Genomic DNA, 15,641 nt, shown 5'->3' with positions numbered 1-15,641 from the left:
ATGAAGAGATTAGTACCTTGGAAATCCCAGAGAAGACTGTAACATAGTCCTGGGATAACTAAATCTGGATTTGCTAATTTATAGGGGTTGCTTTAAGCTGGAATGTAATAAGTGACTATGTATTTTCTTCTTTGTAGAAAGAAATTCAAGCCATGAGTCAATGCCATCATCCTAATATTGTGTCTTACTACACGTCTTTTGTGGTAAAAGATGAGCTGTGGCTAGTCATGAAGCTGCTAAGTGGAGGTGAGTATATATACTACAGTGGAATGCCAAGTTCTGTGGGTTAAAAATTTAATAAAAATTCCCCAGCACTCACAGCAAAGGCAGGCAGATCTCTGAGTTCAAGGACAGTCTCGTGTACAGATCAAGTTCCAGGCTGGCCAGAGTTACACAGTGAGATCTTGTCTAAAAATAAATAAATAAAAATTCTTCTTACCCTGATAGGGTTTTGTTGACATTTTACATTTGAGGATACTGAGAATGTAGTTTAAATAGAACATGTGCTAGTGTGTAGCTTCGATAGGTTTCACACATTCTATTTGACTGTTATACCTCCAGCATCTCTCTTAATGTAGTATAGCTTCCTTCCCCATCCTTCCAGGACATCAGCTGATTGAAAAGTTTTGTCTGTTTGTCTAGATTGATTAGATTCTTCCTTTTTGATGTGACGCCTAATCTGTATGTCTGTTTCTAGCACACTGAGCATTAGATTAAAAATTCAGCGTGATGGAATTTAGGCTAAATATTTTTAGGTCTGTAACGTTGCACATTCCATATTGCATCACATCAGGAAGGTTTCCTATCTGAACATGCGTTTATTAGTAATGTTTGTTTTGTTTGTTTAAGATTGTGACAACCAAGGTCTCTCTATAATAAGGATTTTCCCTTGTAGCTAGCAGGTAATCTGTGAGATGAAACTTTATCACTATTATTCTAGGTCCCCACAGGTCTTATATTTTATATATTTTAGCATTCAGTCCTTGTTTAAATCACTTAATTCATTAGAAGTTATTTTTTTATTATTGCATTGTTTCTTTTGTTTTTTGTTTATCTGGACAGGATTTCTCTGTGTAGCCCTGGCTGTCATCATTTTTTTTTTTTTTTGTAAATATAAATGTGTGTGTGTGTGGGTATGTGTGTATTTTAAGAGGAACCTTGACTTATTAAGCAGGGCTCTTTAATCTGTACTGTAATTCCCATTAAAAAGTCAGAATAAAAAGATTGAGGGCAGGTGAGATGGTTCATCTGGTAAAACACTTGCTGTAAAGTGCAAACCTCATGGCCTGCTTGGCTCTGGGAGCCGCAAAGGGGATCCACAAGGCTGTCTTCTGAGCACGTGTGCACTAGAGTGTTCATGCCTGCCCCAGTAACAAATAAACATTGAATATATTGGAAGAAGTGATTGTTAGCCTGGAGAGAGATGACTTAGTAGTTAAGAAAACTTGTTGTTCTTGCAGAGGACTGATTTCTAGTTGCAGCACCCACAATGGTGGCTTACAACTATCCATAACTCCAGTTCCCCAGGATCTGATGCTTTCGGACCTCTGGGGGTACCGGGTACACATGTGGGGTGTGTGTGTGTGTATGTATACATATGTATATGTATGTATGTATATATGTGCAAAATACTCATACACAGAAAATAGATCTAAGATAATTTTAAAAATGGATTGTTGAGGTGAATATGGTGGCTCATGCCTGTAATCTCCCAGCACATGGGAGGCTGAGGCAGGAATATTTCAAGTTCGGGGTTAGCTTAGACTATATATAGCTGGTTCCTTGCAATTTTGAGTCTAGATTTTTTTTCCTGTGTGTGTGTGCACATGCTTGTATGTTCATATGTGCATTAACATGTGCCTGTGCACAGGCATATTTGTTTTTGTGTGTTTGTGTTCATATGTGTGCAGTTTTGTGCATGTATAGGCAAGAATACTAATTTTTATTCCTTAGATGCCCCCCACCCTCCTTGGTTTGAGACCGAGTCTTTCACTGCCCTGATCTTTGCCAAGTGGTCTAAGCTGGCTGACCAGCAAACCCCATGGTCTGCCTGTATCCTCCTACCCTGTGCTGGGATTATGAGATCGAGTTACCACATCCGGCCTTTTTTTCCCAAGTAGGTTCTGGGAATTGACTCAGGTTCTGGTGCTTGGTTTTTACTGGCTGAGCTATTTCCCCAGCCATATTCAGAGTTCCTCAGGCTCACATTTGCGTTCTTTCTCCCCAGATCTAGATTCAGTTGATATTTTCACTGAAGACTGGTATTATAAAGCAGAACTTTGATACTTGAAGTGTCCATTACCATGGCCTCAGTGATTTCAGAACTTGGAAATATTGTATGTTACAAGTAAATCATAATTTCACATCAGTATTTCCTGTTTGAACAAAATATAAATTTATAAAGCTATTTTAATATTATACTTGAATGTAGCTGGAGTTTTCCTCCAGTCCTGCCTGGCCCACAGTCAGGACAATTCTCTGTCACCCACCAGTCCCACAGCCGCTTAGACCCAACCAAGTAAACACAGAGACTTATATTGCTTACAAACTGTATGGCCGTGGCAGGCTTCTTGCTAACTGTTCTTATGTCTTAAATTAATCCATTTCTATAAATCTATACCTTGCCACGTGGCTCGTGGCTTACCGGCATCTTTACATGTTGCTTGTCATGGCGGCAGCTGGCAATGTCTCCCTCCGCCTTCCTGTTATCTCAATTCTCCTCTCTGTTAGTCCCGCCTATACTTCCTGCCTGGCCACTGGCCAATCAATGTTTTATTTATTGACCAATCAGAGCATTTGACATACAGACCATCCCACAGCACTTGAATCTCTTCTCTTGCACAGAAAATTTTTTTTCTTGTAACATATATGTAATTACACAAATACATGTACATTTGGGATGTGTAGATTGAACATTTTTTTGTTTTTGCTTTTGAAGACAGGGTTTCTCTGTGTGGCCCTGGTTGTCCTGGAACTTGCTCTGTAGACCAGGCTGGCTTTGAACTCACAGAGATCCGCTTACCTCTGCCTTCTGAGTGCTGGGATTAAAGGTGTGCACCGCCACTGCTCAGCTTATTGAACATTTTTTTTAATGGTTATCTGAAGACACATGCTATATGTAGTGATACATCTTTTTTTTTTTTTTTTTAAACCCCTTTTGGTAAAGCTTCAGTTTGAATGTGTTGCAAGGTTGGTAGGACTTGTGAGTGATGGAGCCTCTCGGTCTTCCCATTCTATGTTGCTTGGTTTCTGTGTGCATTTGTTTTTTGTAAGGGAGAGTGATTTTTTTTCCATCTTATAGTGTATAGTTACAGAAGGAAGAATCCACATTTTTAGTTTTCAGTTTTGGTATAGTATTTCACTTCATACTTCTCAGAGAGACATAGGCTTAGAATAAAATCCACCTTTCTCTTCAGCAATTGCTTGTCACTAGAAGAGCTTCAGCTCTGAACCTTTCTACGTGTTTGCTGAGTGAGAATGCCATTCTGCATTCCAGGATGAATGGATTGATGAGGTGACACAAGATCGCAGAAGTGAAGCATCTGCCACTGTGCCTTCATGCAGAGGTGCACAGGAAAGCTTAGTTACAGCAGGGGTCTTTCCTGCACTGTGCCTTCATGCAGAGGTGCACAGGAAAGCTTAGTTACAGCAGGGGTCTTCCCTGCACCGTGCCTTCATGCAGAGGTGCACAGGAAAGCTTAGTTACAGCAGGGGTCTTTCCTGCACCGTGCCTTCATGCAGAGATGCACAAGAAAGCTTAGTTACAGCAGGGGTCTTTCCTGCACCGTGCCTTCATGCAGAGGTGCACAGGAAAGCTTAGTTACAGCAGGGGTCTTTCCTGCACCGTGCCTTCATGCAGAGGTGCACAGGAAAGCTTAGTTACAGCAGGGGTCTTTCCTGCACCGTGCCTTCATGCAGAGGTGCACAAGAAAGCTTAGTTATAGCAGGGGTCTTCCATGCTGCTGGAGCGTCCAGCGTAGCCAGAATCACCTCTTTGTTTTAATCCATTAGTGTCAATGGAGACACTGGATTGCTTTGTTAAAGACTGTTTCATGTGATGGTTGCTAACACCAACCACCTTTCAAGATGGTAGTCAAGCGTGGTTCTTTTCAGTATGGACAGATATGAGAATAGTAGGTAATATTGTATCTTTCGTTATTGATCACTTATAACATAATGATCCTTATTTTGTGATTTATAAAAATGTGTAATACAGAGCTTTTCATGTTTTGAAAAACATTTCATGATGAATGGGAAAGTCTACTTAATTCTCTCATCACTTCCCTGTGCTTACCCATCCTTTCTGCACCTTTTATGCACATTGACTGTCTTGTTAAAGGAGTCCTGTTTCTCTGTCCGTGATCCTAGTCATGGACAGGCAGGACACGAGAAAGGTAGTTTTTTTTTTTTTTTAACTTGCTTTTTGTCTCGCCTGGTCTCAGGTTTTCTGAGTCAGTTTCTGATTTTTCCCTCCTAGCACTAGGATACTTTAAAATATGTCCTAGTCATAATCCTCATATAATTATGTATATTTTTATAAGTCAGCATCTTAATATATCTATTTTTAAAATTTTTCTAAATTTGTTTATTTTTATGTATATGAGTGCTCTATCTGCATGCATGCCTTTATGCCAGAAGAGGGCATCAGATTTCACTAAAGGTGGTTGTGAGCTACCATGTGGTTGCTGGGAATTGAAGTCAGGACCTCTGTAAGAACAGCCAGTGCTCTTAACCACTTAGCCATCTCTCCAGCCCCTAAATATCTGTTTTTAAAGTATTAAGTTTGAGCCGGGCGGTGGTGGCGCACGCCTTTAATCCCAGCACTCGGGAGGCAGAGGCAGGAGGATCTCTGTGAGTTCGAGGCCAGCCTGGTCTACAAAGTGAGTTCCAGGAAAGGCCCAAAATTACAGAGAAACCCTGTCTTGAAAAAACAAACAAAAAAAAAAAAAATTAAGTTTGTATTTTTTAGAATGGTGAAATCTTTTTTTTTTAAGGTTTTATTTATCATGTATACAGTGAGTGTTCAGCCTGAAGGCCAGAAGAGGGGTCCAGATCTCATTACAGATGGTTGTGAGCCACCATGTGGTTGCTGGGAATTGAACCCAGGACCTCTGGAAGAACAGCCAGTGCTCTTAACCTCTCAGCCATCTCTCCAGTCCCCGAAAGGTGAAATCTTAACCTGCTGGGCTGTGGTGGTGCCTTTAATCCCTGTTCGAGGCCAGCCTGATCTACAGAATGATTTCCAGGACAGGCTCCAAAACTACAGAGAGACCCTGTCTCAGAAGAAAAAAAAAAAAGGGTGGTGGCGGTGCTGGAGAGATGGCTCAGCAGATAAGAGAACTGGGTGTTCTTCCACAGGACCCAGGTACCAGAGGACCCAGGTTCAATTCCCAGCACCCACATGATAACTAACAACCTCTGTAACTGCAGTTCCAGGAGATGTGATGTCCTTTCCTGGTTTCTATGGGCATTTACCTAGTACACGGACATACTTGCAGGCAAAACACCCATATATATATAAAATAAAAATGAGTAAAATAAAAAAGGTGAAATATTCCTTTTCCTCTTATAGAATAAACCTTTAAATAGATATATTAAGCAATATTTAGAAAACAAACTAGAACTAAATCCATCATATGTGTGTGTGTATAAACATATGTATATTTACATTAAGAAATTTTATTCTGGGGGTTGGAGAGATGGCTCAGTGGTTAAGAGCACTAACTGCTCTTCCAGAGGTCCTGAGTTCAATTCCCAATAACCACATGGTGGCTCACAACCACCTGTAATGAGATCTGGTGCCCTCTTGTGGCCTGCAGGGATACATGCAGACAGAACACTATATACATAATAAGTCTTAAAAAAAAAGAAATTTTATTCTGATATTTTCAGCAGTAAGAATAACACCTTACATTTTGAATTTACTTTTTTTAATTTGTTTTGTGTTTTACATAGAGTCTTTGTAGTCCTGGCTGTCCTGGAGCTCATGATGTAGACCTGGATAGCCTTTAATTCACAGTAATTCCCTGACTCTGCATCCCAAATGCTGGGTTTAAAGGTTGTGTGCCACCACATCTGGGAACTTTAATATTTTTGAAACAGATTCTCACTATAAAGCCCTGAATGGCCTAGAACATTCTATGTAGACCAAGTGTGGGGATTAAAGGCATGTGCCACCCCTCTCAGTGAAACTGATGTTCTAAAACCACCATTTCTTGGACATTTTGTTAAAATAAGTGTCATTGATTAGACTGATTTTACAAGCATTTCATAGTACTTTCTTATAATATTTGGTTAATTATAAGAAATTAACCTTGACAGTGAGTCAGGGAGTGGTGGTATACACCTTTTATCCTAGCAGAGGGAGGCAGAGTCAGGAGGATCTTTTGAGTTCGAATGCAGCCTGGTCTATAGAATGAGTTCCAGGACAGCCAGGGGTACACAGAGAAACCCTGTCTTGGGGAAAAAACCAAAAAACCAAACCTTGACAGTGAGTATTGGCAGTTACTACTACTTTCACAAATCTTTAGAAGTGCTTTCTGTCCAGATATCTGTTTCTGCAATTTGTTAGCACCATACTACAGTGTAAGATCATCAAAACTAGGTAGTTGGGGCCAGCAGGCTGCCCTCTGGCCTCCGTCCACTTGCATGTACCATGTTCATCTGTGTGCAGTATGCACACAGATAAGTAAGAAAACGACTCAGGGATTAAGAAAACCCGAGAGGAAGGAAAGCAAGTACTTCCATCATTAAAGGATTATGTGTAGAATTACAAAAATCTGATCTAGTGTATCTTCTTAGATAGTAAGGTATCTTGTTATTTAGAACCATTCTCATCTTTGTTAAATGCTAAGAGAGAAACATTTGGGGAGTCTTTTGATTTAAGCAGGGCCCAGCAGAATATCTGGTTAATAGTGATGAGCTTTGCATGTTTAATCGGTAGCAGTGACTTTTTAGCTTTTTTGACATCTATTGGCTTATAATGCAATACTGGACTAAACAAATTTTGGGCCCCCTGAAACCTCAATGGCTCAGAGACATCTTAGTAGTGGCAGTAGTCATTAAGGGTTGGGGACATAATTCAATGGAAGAATGCTTGTCTAGCATGGGTAAGGCCCTGGCTCAGTTCCCAACCCTATAAGAGAAAGAGAGAGAGTAATAGCTAAGTTTTTACATGAGTTTATTTTTGTTTTTAAAAAAGATCTTATCATAAAAGCAAAGTGAGGGAAGTAATATGTAGATTAATTCATTTGGTTAAGTGACAGATTTTACAGGAATCTTAAATTAGCAGTTGCTTTATTCTTTGTCCATATTATTTTTTTAAAAAATGGTTAAAATTTTTAATTTTTATTAGATGTATTTATGTGTTTGTGGTATACCGTGTGTATGCAGTACCCACAGAAGTCAGAAGTGAGCATTGGATCACCTGGAACTGGAGTTTCGGACAGTTGTGAACCAGCATGTGGGTGCTAGGAACTGAAGCTAGGTTCTCTGCAAGAACAACAAGTGCTCTTAACTACTGAGCCATCTCTTGTCAATGATAATTAGCAGTGATTTCCGTGGATGATTAGGGCTTTGTGTTGTCTTGTATAATATTAGAGGGACCAGTCTTAATATTATACATCCCAGGGGCTCAGGAGAGAGAACTACTAATGGCGAGGACTATTTTCAGGAAATAGAATCTCAGCACACCGAGCTCTATAGTCCACTTGCTTTAATTCCTCTGGGATAACATTCTATATACACAGCTTCAGTTCTGTTTTCGTGCCTAGCTCCTTTCTTGCCTGATTTCTCTCTGTTTATCTACTGCTCCCTCTTAAGTTCTATCTTAATTCTCTCGTCTTAATTCTGCCTCATCTAGGTCCTTTTCACCTTGTTCTTACCCATCTAGGACTTTCCCTTCTGACTCTTCCTCATCTTCCATCTCGTTCCTCTAGTCCTCTCTTCTAGCCCTTCAATCTAGTTCTTCCCCATCTCAGTTTGTTACTCTCAAGTTCTGACCTATCTAGTTCTTCCATTCTCTTTTCTCTTCCATGTCCTACCTAAGTCTCCCCGGAATCCAGTTATATCAAGCCCCCTCTTCAAGCAAGCTCACCAGGCTTTCTTTAACAATCCAAAATGGGAGTGGTAAAAGAGAAGGTCAACTGAGTGCTAATGACCGGTTAGCATATCACTGTTAGTCCTTGAAAGTGGCCAAGGGAGATATCTGATCCCAGAGAAAGCCTTTTCTGAGGCTGTTCTCCAAATACCTGGAATGTGTATGTCTAGAGAGTGATCAGTCCACACTGTTAGCCCTTCTTAGGGAAAAGTCAACTGGGAAAACTATGAAGGCACACATGATTTTCATAACAGAATACAGCTGATATATAACAAGCCAAATAACACCAAAAACTCCTTGGAATTTGGCTTCCTCTGGAGGAATTCCCTGATCTCTCCAGGTAGTGACTTTGCCATAACCAGCTGAGTTATTATGATGTATTCCTGCGGCCTGCAGCAGTGTTGCTATAGTTTTTTTTTTTTTTTTAAACTCTTTGCTCTTTTGGGGCCTGCCACACCCACCTCCCAAATAAATACATGGAGACTTACTCTTAGTATTTATGAATGCCTGGCCTTAGCTTGGCTTATTTCTAAGCAGCTTTTCTTAAATTATCCTGTCTCCCTTTTGCTTCTGGGCTTTTACCTTTCTATATACCTTTCTTTTTGGGTTTTTCGAGACAGGGTTTCTCTGTAGCTTTGGAGCCTGTCCTGGACTAGCTCTGTAGACTAGGCTGACCTCGAACTCACAGAGATCCATCCACCTGCCTCTGCCTCTGGGATTACAGGCGTGTGCCACCACCGTCCGGCTGTATACCTTTTTTTACGTCTTACTCTGTGGCTGGCTGGGTGGCTGTCCACTGGCATCCTCCTCTACTTCTCCTCTTTCTCAATCCTTGTCTTCTTCCTCTAGATTTCTCCTATTTAATCTCTCTGCATGTCAGCCCCACCTCTCCTTTTTCCTGCCTAGCTATTGACCATTCAGCTGTTCATTAGACCAATCAGGTATTTGAGGCAGGTTAAGTAACATAGCTTTACAGAGTTAAACAAATGCAACATAAAAGAGTACAACACATCTTTGCATCATTAAACATATATTCCACAGCATAAACAAATGTAACACATCTTAAACTAATATTACACAACACATTGCTGTTTGATGTATATCATTCTGTGCTCAAGCTGTAATGGTACATAGATTATTTTAGGGAGTAGAAGAGCTATATTTTTAACTTTTTGCTTTGTTACAAAATTTGTAATAAATCTCATTTTTCAGTATTTTATTTGCTTTATTCTAAAAAATACTTGAGTTTTAAGTATTCATTTTTTCTTGTAAAATTTCTTTTTGAAACAGGTTTTCATATAGTTTAAGGCTGGCCTCTTCTAACTTACTGTGTATTGAAGATGATCTTGAACCCTATTAATTTAGTCTGAATGTACCTCCTGAATGCTTGGGTTGCAGGGACCACCATACTTGGTTTATGCAGTGCTAGGATCAAAGCCAGCCTCATACCTGCTAGACTTTGTCAGCTGAGCTGCACCCTGCAGCCTGCAGTGCCCGGGGTTTAATGACGACGTTAAATGTCTTTTGAAATGCAACCTCTTGGGCTCGTAGTTACATAAGGACAATCTGTGGAGTCTGTGGTCCTCTTTTTTTTTTCCCCCTTTGATTTTTTACTAGCTTGCATGTTAAAGTTCAAAAACTGAGTTTTCCCTATATAACATTTCTTGTGGTTAAGGACATAATACAGTACACACTCCTACAACTGTCTCAAATCCCTACTTTTCTTTAGTTAATTGGGTTAATTGAGTTGTCCAGTGATAATTGTTAGTCTCTTTTTGCTTCCTGTGTTTTACCTTCACCTTTCTTTTAGTTGACATGAAAACTGTGTAACCTTAATTGTTGTTTTTTCTTTTACTCTTTTGGGGGGCTAGCCACCCAGCTCCCAAATAAATCATACATGGAGGCTTATTCTTCCTTATAAATGTCTGGCCTTTGCTTGTCTTCTTGTCTACCAGCTTTCCTTAACTTAAATTATCCTGTCTATCTTTTGCCTCTGGGCTTTTCCCGTTCTCTTACTTCTATAAATCTTATTCTTACTCTGTGGCTTGCTGTGTAGCTGGGTGACTGGCCCCTGGAGTCCTCTTCCTTCTCTGGCTCCTAGATCTCTCCTCCCAGATTTCTCCTATATATTCTTTCTGCCTGCCAACCCTGCCTATCCTTTCTCTTGCCTTGCTATTGGCTGTTCAGTTTTTAATTAGACCATAAGATGATTTAGACAGGCAAAGGAACACAGCTTCACAGAGTTAAACAAATGCAAGATAAACAAAAGTAACACACTTTAAAATAATATTCTACAACATTTCCCCCTTTTTGTCTAAATAAAAGAAAGGCTTTAAACTTTAACATAGTAAAACTTCATACAACAAAATATTAAGTAGGAAATACATTTACAATATTCTGTCCATTTGTAATTAGCATATTCAAAGAAAATAATGCATTATCTATCCTATCTTAGTGAATCCAGAATTTTACACCTAACTTACTTTATATCATGACTAAGAAAAACTGCAGCTATAACTATCTAGTTTTCAATTCCATCAAAGACACAGAAGGATGTAATGTTATCTAACAACAGAGACATTTGGTTGCCTGGACAGTCACCCAAAGTTCTTCTGCAGTGTTATAGCATCCATCTTCAGCCATAATATCTGGCAGACTTTTCAGTGAAGCAGGAATTTTGGACTGTCCTGCCTTATTTTGGCAAACTTAAGTGGTCACTTTCCTGTGGGTTCTGCATGTCCAGTCTGCACAGCACACTGTCAGCAGTCAAAGGCAAGAGCAGTTTCTTTGCCCAGTGGCTAACCTTGCCACAGTGAAAGCAAACTCCACAAGGAGTTTCTTCAGTGCCCATCATCTCTGAAGTAAATTGGTGCTGCCGGGAGCAAATGTGTCTCTTTTGAAGGCCATCTATGTATCTCAAATATATCTCTCTGTGTGTTATATGTAGCCCTGGCTATTTTAGAGCTCATGTAGACCAGGTTGGCCCTGAACTCACAAATATCTGCCTGCCTCTGCCTCCCGAGTGCTGGGATTAAAGGCGTGTGTCATCATACCTGGCGCCTGTGCGTGTGTGTGTGTATGTGTGTGTGTGTGTGTGTGTGTGTGTATTTATTTTGTAATAAGTTCTAGATAATAATATAATAGGACTTAATTGTAGTTTTCGTTTAATTTTTCTTTTGTTGTTTGGTTCTTTTGAGACAGGATATCATTGGCTAGTCTGAGCTGGAACTCAGTATATAGTGCAGGTTGGCCTTGAACTTATAACAATCCTCTCTGAGCCCTTGAGTGCCAGAAATACAGCTTGAGCATAATTGTTAAATAAATACATTCTGTTGGTTTTAAATTCTATCAGGTTTTCCCCCATTTCCAGTCTTTTAAAATTTTAAAAATTCTTGAAGTTTTAAACACGGAATTCTACTTTCTCACTAAATGCTTCTTGTGGCCTGTTTCAGAAGAAAGAGGGCTCATCGATTTGGTCATTTGCTTCAGGGCTTTGTGTGTGACTGATGAACTCAACAGAACGGAACTTCTCCCTAGGCCTTCTGGATTACAAGTTTGTAAATCCCATTTGTCGAGGAAGGGAAAGCTGCCCTGAAATGTGCTAGGAAGTATTGTGTGGAGTTTGGAACCTCTCTGGCTCCTTAACTCTAGAGAGAATAAAATGCCTGTCTCCTGCTGGAAGTCCTAGTGGTAGTGGGCTGGCTTCCAGAGGGGAGAGTTAAGAGAATAGTACTCGAAAGCAGTTCTCTTGTCCTCAGTCTTTCTTCCCACTCCTCCCCTCTCCTCTTCAAGGTATTGGTGCTAGAACTCCAGGTAGGGATTGCTTTCTTTTTTCTTTTAAGACTGGATCTCACTGTGTTGCTCTGCCTGGCCTGGAACTCAGCGATTCACCTGTCTGTTCTGCAGGCACTGAAGTTCAGATTTCTGTAGTGTGCTCTTTTTCCAAGAATATCATTACCCTCTTCTGATCCTCCTGTGGTCTTTCCTTATTCAGGCTTAAGGTGTCCTCCACAATCAGTTGCCAGTGCTTGGGCAGTGGAGTCATTTCTATGTATTTTTATGAGTCTGTCAACATTTTTTTGAGTGTAAGTAGTTTTGATTGTCAGTGTTCTGTGGTTTTAACTGATGTGTAGGAGTTTGTTCCTCCTGCTCCTTTGTTTAGTAGGAGTAGCATCTTCTATCCTGAGAGGAATTGGATTGATAAGACATCTGGACATTACTTAAGGAAGAACTGAAATTGCTGTTATTCCCATGTTTGCCTTTGCCTTATTGTTTTATTTATGTATTTGTTATCCTAGAATTAATAGCTTTTAAGCTAACTTGATTACTCTATTAGTCAGGGTTCTCTAGAGCAACAGAATTTATAGAATGAATCTCTTAATATATAGAAAGGGGATTTATTAGAATGGTTTACAGACTGTGGTCCAGGTAATCCAACAATGGCTACCTGTGAACAGAAGGTCCTAGAATCCATAAAGCTGGATGTCTTAGGTGGTGGTCTTCAGTAGATTTAGAGGTAGCTCTTCCTACTTCAAATTAAGCAAAAATCCCTCACAGGTGTGCCCTCCATTTTGGGGTTTTAGTTAATTCCAGATTAGTTGACAACCAAGAATAGCCATCACAATTACAAATGTGATTTTTACTTTTCATGTATTTCTTCATTGATTTGACTTGTATTTCTACAAGTTAATTATAAAATACTGCACAATCTAGTCTGGGTTGAACACTGCTTTGGTTTGTGATATCTTTCTTTGTTGTTGTTTTTTGTTTTGTTTTTTGAGACAGGGTTTTTCTGTGTAGCTTTGGAGCCTATTCTGGAACTCACCCTGTAGACCAGACTGGCCTCGAACTCACAGAGATCCTCTTGCCTCTGCCTCCTGAGTACTGGGATTAAAGACGTGTACCACCATGCTAGGCAGTTTGTGATATCTTAGAGTGTTTTTACTTGGTGTGGTTCACCCAGGGCTTCTTCAGAAATGACTAAAATACTACATTAACTCTTCCAAGGTTAGAATATAGAATAGAGAGCTAGTATTTGATACTTTTTCCTTTCTTTCTTACATAATTTGTGTAGATGTTCTAATGTGGTTTGATTCCAAACTAGAACTGAATAATTGAATGAATTAAAATTTTTATTGGGTTATGTTTCCTGTTTTCAGGTTCTGTTCTGGATATTATTAAGCATATTGTGGCAAAAGGGGAGCACAAAAGTGGAGTCCTAGATGAGCCAACCATTGCTACAATCCTGCGCGAAGTCTTAGAGGGATTGGAATACCTGCACAAGAATGGGCAGATCCACAGGTTTGTGAAGGCTGCCCTTTCTCCTTTCTAGGTTGTGTTGGTGTGCCTGGGCCTCACTGAGGACAGTTTCTTTCCGCTAGGAGTGTTTCATGCTGAGCCCTGTGCTTCTGTATTACCAGCTTCAGTTTCTTTTGCTGATTATAGTTTGAATTATACAACCCATAAATATTAAGAAAGTAATAAATTTTCAAAAACAAAACAAAAAGTAAGCCTGGTAAATATTGGTATTCAGGAGGCAGAGGCAGGTGGATCTCTGAGTTTGCGGCCAGCCTGGTCTACAGAGTGAGTTTGGGGACAGCCAGGGTCGCATAGTAAGGCTCTGTCTCAAAGAACAAGCAAATGTGGTAAGTGTTTTAGTCAAATTGGAAAATGAAAAAAAACAGAACAGTTTGATTTTTGCCAAGAAGACAATCACTGGTAATGTTTGAAAGATTGCTTTCTATTTTCTTTTCTGTTTCCTAAAGTACTTAAGAGAATGGTATTTATATAATTTTGTCTCTCATTTTTGGGGTGCTAGGGATTGAACTCAGGTTCTTGTGCATGATAGGCAAGTGTTCTACCAAAGAGCTGTATATTTCTAACCCTTAAAAATCAAAACAACAACATAAACACCAGCTTTTAAAAGTCTTGCTGACTTGCCCAGGCTGGCTGTTAACTCCTGATCCTTTTGCCTTACCCTTCCAAATACTGGGATTGCAGGTATATGCTCCCATGTGCACACTGTCTATTGCTCTCCTCATTTTATTTTCTATCTTAAGTATTTTTCTAAATTATTGCAAAGTTCTTAATTAAATACTACTTTTTAATTAGAGCTTTAAAGTTTTCCATTTTCTATAGTCAGCACAACCTGGACCCAGTGCTGCTACCTGAGGACTGATGGGTAGACACTGGATGCGTTATGTGTAAGCCCTTTCCAGACTCCTTGTGGGGCTGCCGTCTGGTCCAGTGGAGTTGTTATTGCCCAAGGAAATGAAGGGCTTTTCCCTTAAGCCGTCTTTTGCTGCTGTATAGGGAGTTGACACACATGGATCCTGTGGAGGGTGAGGGTTCTGTAGTAACACATTGAGGGTTTGTATAAAAGATGCTTCTTGAAGTTTCCTCCTACTTCTCTATCATTTCTATTTTCCTGAGAGCGAGCAAATAAATAAATAAATAAATAAATCACAATTCTAATGGAATGTATGTGTGTATCTAAATAAATGACCTTGTAATCATAAATGCCATCTGTTTCCTGATTCATGTCAGGCAATATCCAACCATCTTGAATTCAGATATCAGAGAAAAGCATCAGAAACAGTCAAAAAGGTGTTTCATATTGTCAGATCCATTTGGGAACAGTTGAGATTATTTGGGAAAATCAGTCTTTTTTATTTAATTTAATTTATTCTTTCACAGTTTCATACATGTATGCGATACTGCTTTGATACTCTTCCTACCCCATTATCCTCTCACCCCCTTTCACCTGACCACTTTTCCAACAAGTCCCCTCCTGCTCCCATGTCTGTTTTGAGTGTGTGCAGTTAATTAGGCTGGCTAGCTTGCTTGAGCATAGTTAGGGGATTATTCACTTCAGGGAGGGCAGTTACCAGTGGCTGTACTACTCAGGAATGTGACTCTCCCTCTCCCTGGAATCATTAATTGCTTATAAGCCATCAGGGAGGAGTGAGACCTTATCAGCCCCTCTGCAACCATGCTGAAATATTGATTGGAGGGGCTTGTCCTGTGTAGATAGCCACTTCTGTTGTGAATTCATGGGCATAGCAGCCATGTCTTGTCCAGAGTATAATGTCTGACAGCACTCTGGCTTTGGTAGTCCTTCTGCCTCCTCTTCCTGACTCTTCCTGAGTCTTGGAGATGGCGATATGGACATCCCCTTTAGGGTTGAGGATGTACAGTCATTGATTCTCAGCATTTCGACCACTTAGGAGTTTCTGTATTAACAGTAATCCACTGCATCCAGGAACTTCTCTGACCAAGACTCAGAGCAGCACTAATCTGTGGATATAAATATAAATGAATATTCAGAAGGCAGTTTGATAGTATTGTCCATTTAAGAAAGTAAGGTTCCTATTTAGGGCCTGTGACTAGACCATGGGCTGTTGACCAGGTTTATAGTACCAGGCATGATTTCTTCTGTGGAGAGGATATCAAATCCAGTCAGATAGCAGTTGCTTACTCCACAGCTGTCATGCCATTATTGTATCAGTTGACAGATCTTGCCTGCGAGAGTTCATAGCTGAGT

The 15,641-nt window shown here is 40.0% G+C and overlaps 1 protein-coding gene across 3 annotated transcripts in view; it reads left to right on the top strand.

Annotated features, from left to right (window-relative positions):
- Window positions 1-15,641, top strand: part of Oxsr1 (oxidative stress responsive kinase 1) — a 101,171-nt gene that overhangs the window by 39,259 nt on the left and 46,271 nt on the right. For all 3 annotated transcript variants that reach the window (XM_052723996.1, XM_052723988.1, XM_052724003.1), the window contains exons 3-4: window positions 138-246; window positions 13,258-13,399. In XM_052723996.1, coding sequence (XP_052579956.1) covers window positions 138-246; window positions 13,258-13,399 — 251 coding nt within the window. The remainder of the gene's footprint in view (window positions 1-137; window positions 247-13,257; window positions 13,400-15,641) is intronic.

Source organism: Peromyscus californicus, unplaced genomic scaffold (assembly GCF_007827085.1).
Source record: "Peromyscus californicus insignis strain IS unplaced genomic scaffold, ASM782708v3 Scaffold_11__1_contigs__length_118956290, whole genome shotgun sequence".
Classification (NCBI taxonomy): Eukaryota; Metazoa; Chordata; class Mammalia; order Rodentia; family Cricetidae; genus Peromyscus; species Peromyscus californicus.
The sequence above is the reverse complement of the archived record's forward strand: the minus strand, read 5'-3'. Positions and strand labels throughout refer to the sequence as shown.